This window comes from Cyclopterus lumpus, chromosome 21 (genome assembly GCF_009769545.1).
Source record: "Cyclopterus lumpus isolate fCycLum1 chromosome 21, fCycLum1.pri, whole genome shotgun sequence".
Classification (NCBI taxonomy): domain Eukaryota; kingdom Metazoa; phylum Chordata; class Actinopteri; order Perciformes; family Cyclopteridae; genus Cyclopterus; species Cyclopterus lumpus.
Genome location: NC_046986.1, coordinates 14,030,328 through 14,039,159, shown reverse-complemented (window position 1 = coordinate 14,039,159; position 8,832 = coordinate 14,030,328). Strand labels below are relative to the sequence as shown.

At 42.9% G+C, this 8,832-nt stretch overlaps 1 protein-coding gene across 1 annotated transcript; it reads left to right on the top strand.

Moving 5' to 3' along the window:
* The first annotated feature begins 1,181 nt into the window (after positions 1-1,181).
* Positions 1,182-8,265, top strand: heg1 (heart development protein with EGF-like domains 1). Its single transcript, XM_034562497.1, has 13 exons — positions 1,182-2,181; positions 2,463-2,959; positions 3,314-3,427; positions 3,963-4,085; positions 4,230-4,333; positions 4,446-4,501; positions 5,382-5,542; positions 6,025-6,159; positions 6,519-6,561; positions 6,653-6,690; positions 6,852-6,939; positions 7,271-7,448; positions 7,628-8,265. The coding sequence occupies exons 1-13, from the start codon at positions 1,358-1,360 to the stop codon at positions 7,769-7,771; spliced, it is 2,505 nt and encodes an 834-aa protein (XP_034418388.1). The 5' UTR covers positions 1,182-1,357; the 3' UTR covers positions 7,772-8,265.
* The last annotated feature ends 567 nt before the right edge of the window (positions 8,266-8,832 follow it).

Genomic DNA, 8,832 nt, shown 5'->3' with positions numbered 1-8,832 from the left:
AATTGTTCTCCACCCAAAATGCATTGCCTCTGCAGCAAGCAATGTTACTTCTCACCACATCTTCCCCTGTTCCCCAGTCTGTCCGGCCAGACACAGCCTCTGGTGGCCACAGCTGGTTGTGAGCCACAATATCGAACATTTTGGAAATGAAAGTACAGAAACAACTAGACCACAGATATTGTTTAGTAGTATCTTTTGAAGAACTTAACATCAGCCTTGGCACTAAGTTACCTGGTTCACATCAGAATCAGAATCAGAATCAGAATCAGGTTTAATTGGCCAAGTAAGTTTGCACAAACAAGGAATTTGACTTGGTAAGGTGACTCTCAGTGTGCTTACACAAAATATACAACACAATACAATACAATACAGTATACACATATACAACTTAATACAAATATACAACACAATACAATACAATACAGTATACAAATATACAACTTAATACAAATATACAACATAACAGTGAGTTAGATGGCCCGTATTGCTATTGGCCTTCTGAGATCTCAACGATCTCTGATTTGCGGACATAGCTACATTGAAAACACATGAACAATTCCTTGTGTAATTATGACTATTTTATTACAAGTTAAAGGAGTTTATATCCGACCAGTTAAAATGTCAATTGTTGTTTGGTGTATAAAGTGTTTGAAAATAGTTTTTAAAAATGCCATCGCCCCCACTTGAGTCAAACATTTTCAATGTACAGTGATATAAAAAAGCATCCCGTCTGAGAAATATTGGCACTAATTATTTCTTGATAATGTTATTTCTTTTTTTTTCTTTTTCTATTTCCACAGACACTGAAAAGATAAAAACCTTCACAGAAACAAGCAGCGGGTCACTAGCGGACTTTAGTCAGTCTACTGAACCACTGACCTCCACCTTTGTTGTAGCCATGACTGAGAGCAGCAGCAGCAGCAGTAGTAGTAGTAGTAGTAGTAGTAGTAGTAGTATTAGTAGTAGTAATAGTGGCAGCAGCAGTAGTAGTATTAGTAGTAATAGTGGCAGCAGCAGTAGTAGTAGTAGTAGTAGTAGTAGTAGTGGTAGTAGTAGTAGTAGTAGTAGTAGTAGTAGTGGTATCAGCAGTAGTAGTAGTAGTGGTATCAGTAGTAGTAGTAGGAGTAGTAGTGGTATCAGCAGTAGTAGTAGTAGTAGTGGTATCAGTAGTAGTAGTAGTATCAGTAGTAGTAGCGGTAGTAGTAGTAGTAGTAGTAGTAGTAGTGGTATCAGTAGTAGTGGTAGTAGTGGTATCAGTAGTAGTAGTAGCAGTAGCAGCAAGGACCAAAAGAACATTACTAACACAGACCAGGTCTCGGACTCCTCCCCTGCTGGGTCCTGGGAGGCTAGTTCCTGGATGTCGACAGAGGAGGCCAGACTCCCACAGGACAGTCCAGACACCACCCTCCGACTAGGAGATGCCACAGCCTTGACGTCCCACGCAGCCGTCCACACCGACAGCACCGACACTTCCACCACCATCAGCCGCGCCGGGGAGAGGACCCTGCTGTCCGTCACCTCCTCCTCCAGCAACAGCACCTCCTCCGCCTTTACAGAGGACTCAAACTCCCATCAGCCCCCTTCCACCTGGGGTATTTCTGCTCGGTCTACAGACACTGAGGACTATACTCAGAGCGCCCCGTCCACCAGGACCGACAGTAGAGACACAACAGACCAACACATGTTCCACTCCTTTAAGGGGATATTTCCAGAGACAGGGAGCACAGGGAGGTCCAGAGGAACCCAAGGTTTAACCGGACAACCTAATGCCACCCATCATCAATACACCTCAACATCAGAGGAGACCTCAGACTCAACACCACCTCTCAGAGTGACTCAGCCCAGCACTGACCAATCTGAAGTGTCCTTTACCTCCATACCTACTGTCACTTCACCTGCACAAGGCCCCACTAACATCTCATGGACGGAGCAGGGGTCGGCATCTAGTGTTACAACAGCCACTGAGTCCTCCACCATAGCTCACAGATCCAGCACACAGAACCAGGAGGGTACTGAGGGGGTTTCATCCCAGACCAGTGAGGACAGCGTGGGCGTGGGTCTGACCACAGCAACACCAGCAGTCAGCAGCAGTACATCTGAAGTAGACAACTCTCTGACAGACACACCAGTGCTGGTTACCGAGGTCTTCCTCACCAGCACACCTGTCACTGTAACTGAAAGGTACGTTTTTACAATAATCAAATAGAAAATAGGATAATGGTTTATGGAAAAGTATTACGTTGTTGCGCAAGCACAGCAGCACATAGTATAATTTATTAGTATTGCTATAAAATATGTTGTTATTATTTAGAAATATGCAATGCATGAAACGGCTGACACTAAAGCCTTCTCTATGTCGATATGTCAGTCCTGATGTTGTGAAGATGAACACCGTTGCAAATGCTCTTTTCAATTATTGTCAGCCTGTAATACATTTGAATAAAAAAAGTTATCTCTAACAGATCACAGATAACAGAGGAAATAACTTTCAAAGCCACTGCGTCCACCACCAACCCCACCACCCCTCCTCTCGTACCTACAACCTCACCCTCCATGTTCATCAGCTCGGCTAGCAGCTTGGCTAGCAGCTCGGCTAGCAGCTCCACCCCAGGGTCACTTACCGAGGCCACCATCCCTCACACAACATCCTCCTCCACATCCTCTACCTTGGCCCTTCTGACTACTGCAGCGCACCCTACTCACCGCGCGTCACCCAGCCAAACTCCAGAGCCCTCAACTTGGATGGCTAACCCCACAAACGCCACCAATCTGCAGACAGAAACAAGCACAGGCACTCCAGGAATCGCCACGACTCGTAGCCCGCACGTCACAACCGCCTACGCCCAGAGCTCCCCAACCAAGAGCACGGCGCCGCTGCAGACCACAGGGAGACAGACGGAGAGAGGAACTACAGAGCTGGTGGGCACGACACCACCCACCAAGGCACCAACACCCCCAAGTCAGTGGTTTACACTCTTCCTTCATTTAAAGTGAACCTCCTTGACATTCTGTTTTCACAGCAACAAAGTGTGACTCTTGTAGCTGTAAACCAAAAAAGCATTACACTTCCAGATCACATGACATATTTGATGACCGATTAAAGCTTCATATAATATAAAAAAAATGTAAAAGAAGCACAGCTATTACAAAAAAATAGATAGAAATACCTGACTTAGCTCCGGTGTGAAAATGTGCATTACAAACAATTCACATTATGAGATTGATAAGACGTGATGAATGTTTGCGCCAAATAATTGGTTCGATTTTTTCTGTTTTATGGTCAAAAATACCTTATCTCCTCTCTGAACTCCAGGAAACCCTTGCGTGTCAAACCCTTGTATGAACGGAGGGATGTGTGTGAGCTATAAGGGGCATCAATTCACCTGCCACTGTCAGCAGGCATGGACAGGACCAACCTGCAACCAGGGTGAGCTTCCCTCCTCTCCAACAACAACCACATTGTCAGTATCAGAATCAGAAACCGTTTATTGCCAGGAATGTTTACACAAATGAGGAATTTTTTTTGTTTTGGCGGAAGGTGCAACATTAGACATGACAAACAACAATCAACACGACAGCAACAGTGCAATGTGTGTATTAAGTGTAAGATAAAGTGCTCGGACAACAAATAACGTTTAAGTGTTTAGGTGTGTGTTTCAAGTGACACGTGTGTTTAAGTTAAAGTGTATGTTACATGTGACGTGTGTTTAAGTTAAAGTGCATGTTAAAGTGACATGTGTGTGGAGGAGGAGGAGGAGGAGGAGAGAGGAAGGAGGAGGAGCTACTTTAACTTGCATGCATGCTACTTTAACTTTTGTGTTTCAATGTACCCAAGCAAATTGAAAATGTCATTTTTTTCTCCATATAGTGCTGAGGATTAAGATACATATTCAGGTATTCGTTGTCAGTAAAGGCTTGTATCGGAATTGTATTGTAATACCAGCATGTACTTGTGTGTCCAGATGTGGACGAGTGTGAGAGGGACCCCTGCCCCGTCGGGTCCAAGTGTGTCAACACACGAGGTTCCTTTAGCTGTGAATGTCCGCTCGGGTTTGACCTGGAGGATGGACGCACGTGCACCAGAGGTAAAACCCCTTTAATACATAACCAAAAAACAACAATTCAATCACGGATGACGGAAATATGCAAACAAAATGTAGACGTGAACTCTCAGTTGTTTCCCTTAGGGCCCTCTTTTGATTTACTGACAGTATATTTCTCTTCCACAGCAAAGGCGTTTCTGGGAACCTTCAGTGTTAACAGACTGCCACATGACCCTGTTATCTTCAAGAGCGCCACCATGCATGAGATCCAGAGGGAGATCATCCAGCTGGTGAGAGGCAGTCCACATCACTGCATTGTCTCTGCTCATTTCTGAGAAATACTCAAGTGGGCTTATGTGTATTACGTCTTCCACACACACTCTCTTCCTGTCCCCACCTCAGCTCAATGCTTCTTTGTCAGTCCTCCGAGGGTACAGCCGCTCAACGCTGATTAAGAAGTAAGTCCTTGCCATCACTAAACCATTCAATTCAATTCAGTTTATTTTGTATAGCCCAATATCACAAATTACAAATTTGTCTCAGAGGGCTTTACAATCTGTACACATACGACATCCCTGTCCCAGGACCTCACATCAGGAAAAACTCCCCAAAAAATAGAAAAAAAAACTTTCACAGGGAAAAAAGGGAAGAAACCTTCAGGAGAGCATCAGAGGTGGATCCCTCTCCCCGGATGGACAGAAGCAATAGATGTCACGTGTACAGAATGAACAGCATTACAGAGTTACAACACATTCAATGAATATGACAGACATGTATGAATAATTCATAGTAGGCATGGACCATGATCCAGACCTCCACAATCCATGAAACAGAAGGAGGTAGAGACGAGGGGGGGGCGGGGCGCATCAGCAGGGCCATGGCAGGAGGCCGGCCCACCTCACAGCCAGGTCCAATGGACCCTATGAGACGTGAAGTCCATTCAGTTTATGTTATTCTATCAAGTTGTTCATTCTGGTCAAATGGCATTTATAGCACTTCTGGGCATCCTGGGAAAGGGATCCCACCTCTGTTGCTCTACCGGAAGTCTCTTTTGTTTCCCTGTTAAAGGGGCTTTTTTGGGGAGTTTTTCCTTTTCTGACGCGAGGCTCCTGGGATAGAGGATGTTGTATGCTGTACAGATTGTAAAGCCCTTTTTGTACAGCCCAACATTTGTGATTTTGGCCTGTTCAAATACATGTAATTGTGATCGTTCTTATCATTATCAAAATCTTAAAAGTACAAAGTGGTTATAATTATATTTACCACTCCAGCCATCACATTTTTGTATTAAATGATGCAACATTACCTGTGTACTGACCTCTGATCTCTTCCCCACAGAGGAGAGGACGGGGTTCGTATCTCAGCTGTCAACATGTTTTCCATTACCACCGATGTGACGGGCACAGAGGTCTACAACAGCATCCAGATGTCGCTCAGCAACTGCAGCTCCGCAGTGGCCCACTGTCGGATGGTCCTGCACCACCAGCTCAGTTACCACGGTAATACGGCATGAAAGCTACTGATTGATTGTAATTATCAGGTTTACTTTTGCCCATTTTAGACAAATTTAATACAGTTTTTAACTGGCCTACTTTGAATGTAATTGAGGACAGATTACCAAATGTAGCTGTCAATGTGTTTACAGACACTAGAGGGCACCATTTAGCCACAAACAGCTCCCACAGTTACATCATTACATCACTCAAAATCTTCAACATCCAGCTGCTACATTTCACAACTGCTTCAAAGAATCTTTCCATAACAGCAAAGCACAAGTGTACAATACCATACCTCACGACAATAAGATCACTATGAGCTCACACATACAGAAGCCCTTTATGCAAGATGGTTGTTGCTTCTTTTAATAACATCTGACTTCCACTTGAGATGAAACCTAATAGCCAGTTGAAGCAAACAAGGCAGCTTCTTCTGTGCTTTATGACCATATTAATTAATTAATTGTGTCCACACTGTGTTCCAGTGGAAAGTCTGTGTGTGGCCCAGAAGACTCAGTGTGATGCAGAGCGCTCCACCTGCACCGACAACAGCGGCACAGCCAACTGCCGGTGTCTTCAAGGTTACTACAAACACGACCCCGATGACCTGTCCTGCTTAGGTGAGCTAAGTGTGTGCATGTCTACTTTCTGTGAGTGCATGTGTGTGTGTGTGTGTGTGTGTGTGTGTGTGTGTGTGGGTGTGTGTGTGTGTGTGTGTGGGTGTGTGTTTGTTTTCTTTTTAAATGACTGAATACAACAATGACAAGAAAAGGTGCATATTATAATATGATGAAAGATTTAATTAACCTGATTAAAATGACGACAACGTAAGTGTTTTCAAAACAAAATGTACACGAATATTTCACATGAAACTCATAGAAACTAAGATCAAAGCATATCAGAAAAACAATATTGGCTTGAAAATGCTTTTACCAAACTGTGCAATTGGACTCTTTCTGAACAAAATATCTTATTTCAGAATGTGGCGATGGCTACAAGCTGGAAAATGGCACCTGTGTTCCGTAAGTTCAACTTGATTACATTTTTCCAAACAGAATTGATAAAGAGATTTTACTTCACTTTCTGACTGCAGATTCTGGTTCTACTTTTCAGGTGCATGTTTGGATTTGGAGGATTCAACTGTGGAAACTGTAAGTGACCTTAAAAATCAGGCATTGAACAGGCATACTATAAAACATTTATCTTCAATGTAAGATATATATTGTGTGAACTAAATACAAATTTGCTCTTATGATCTTTACGTTGTTTTTTTAAAGTGTAGCATTTAATGTGTTGTTATTTGACGTTGCAGTTTACAAGCTGATCGCAATCGTGGTGTCACCTGCAGGAGGCGCTCTGCTCCTCATGCTCATCATTGCTCTCATTGTCACCTGTTGCAAGTAAGACTTATGTTGTTTTTAGTACAAAACGTAGTAACTAAACTCTTGGTTTGCAGTGTAATTCATCTTCAAGTCTAAAACTGACATTTCCTTGATACTAATGCAGTAATCTGTCTTGCTCTACAATATTAGTTGTTCGATGAATACCAAACAAGGAATCCTACTATACAACAAGTGCAATTATCTTTTGGCCGAACATTTAGTAACTTAAAGGATCAGTTTATCCAAGGAACCACAACACACAGTTCCTTTACTTTCAGTGGTTTGGTGAATGGAAAAATGCTGGTGACAATTGGCAGGTTTGACTTTTTTGAAATGTTTGATCTCAAAGGAAAGACAAGAATGACATCAACAAGATCATCTTCAAGAGTGGAGACCTGCAGATGTCCCCATACGCAGACTTCCCCAAAAATAACCGCATATCCACAGAGTGGGGCAGGGAGACCATAGAGATGCAAGAGAACGGCAGCACCAAGAACCTGCTGCAGATGACTGACATTTACTACTCTGTAAGGAGACATACAACGCAACTCTGGTTTCATCTCCCACTGCTTGATTTGTCTTTATTAAGGGACACATTTGTTTGTTTAATTAGAGCTGATGAATCTTTACTACTACTATATTGGTAGAGAAGAACCCGTTCAATGCCTCTTACACATTTTCTCTCTTTCTGTGCTCTTTTCCTCAGCCTGCGTTGCGTAACTCAGACCTCGAGAGAAATGGCCTGTATCCGTTCACGGGCCTGCCGGGTTCTCGACATTCGTGCATCTACCCCGCCCAGTGGAACCCTTCCTTCATCAGTGACGATTCACGAAGACGAGACTACTTCTAACTGCGCCACCTTAAAAGAACACACACGCACACACACACACACACACACACACACACACAGAAACTTACTGTCTCTTATATTATAAATTGTGTGATCTGATATGATGTTTTTCTGTCACACTTAGAGCCCAGTTGATCATATGTAGGGCTGCACACTTAACTATGTAAATGCAGTGTGTGTGTGTGTGTGTGTGTGTGTATGTGTGTGTGTGTGCATATTATGTAAGTGCACATTTTTTGCAAGTAAAATGTTTCCTGAGTGCCATTGTGTGACCATTTCAGTATTTTGCATGTTTTAGCTCATTTACTTTATCTCACACATTTCATTGCTGCGGTGTTGGCAAAGACGTTCCATTTTTTTTTCCTGCCTCACAGGTGGCTGCTGACTCACTTCCTCACCATAGGATGAAAATCAATACGCAGACGCTCGAAACGTGCTTGAGGTAGATAATTCCTGACAGTAAATAATCATAGTCTTGTTTCTGCCTGATAACTGATCTGCTTGAAAAATCTGCACAGCGTTGATGCACAATGATTATTAAAAGCAGATATGGGGTTCACTGGGTTCAGTCACTGTGCTCACAGACAGGAATGTGAATTATTGAATGCCTGGAATGCAGAGAAACAACACAGATTAAGAACAAATGCAAATGTCTGTGGTGTAGCAAATCGACTAGAACATGCAAAAACATTGACATCCTTTTGGTGCTGAAATATGAAAATGTGTGTGCCACTGCTGTGATTTGAAAATATTCAGTTTCTTCTTAGATACTAGTCTAAGAATGAAGTATTGATGGAACCAGATGATAACAAACCACTGAAGGATGCACAAAGTTCTGTTTAAACTGATGAAACACTTTGAATTCTGATGCCAACATGTATTTATTCCCTCAATGTCCAAGTCCTTGACATGTAGCATACTGGACATCTTATATACACACTGACAGACTGAAGAGGGATAGACCTGTGGCTTCTGTGTGTGTGTGTGTGTGTGTGTGTGTGTGTGTGAGAGAGAGAGAGAGATTACGTGGGTCTTAAATATTGGTGTTTGTGAGGTGTGTG

Bases quoted from the DNA above. Each gene is read 5' to 3' on its own strand.
- heg1 (XM_034562497.1), top strand. From the start codon at position 1,358: ATGTCGACAGAGGAGGCCAGACTCCCACAGGACAGTCCAGACACCACC. The intron at 4,502-5,381 runs GTAAGTCCTTGC...TCTTCCCCACAG, and splicing joins CGCTCAACGCTGATTAAGAA to AGGAGAGGACGGGGTTCGTA. The intron at 7,449-7,627 runs GTAAGGAGACAT...TCTTTTCCTCAG, and splicing joins TGACTGACATTTACTACTCT to CCTGCGTTGCGTAACTCAGA.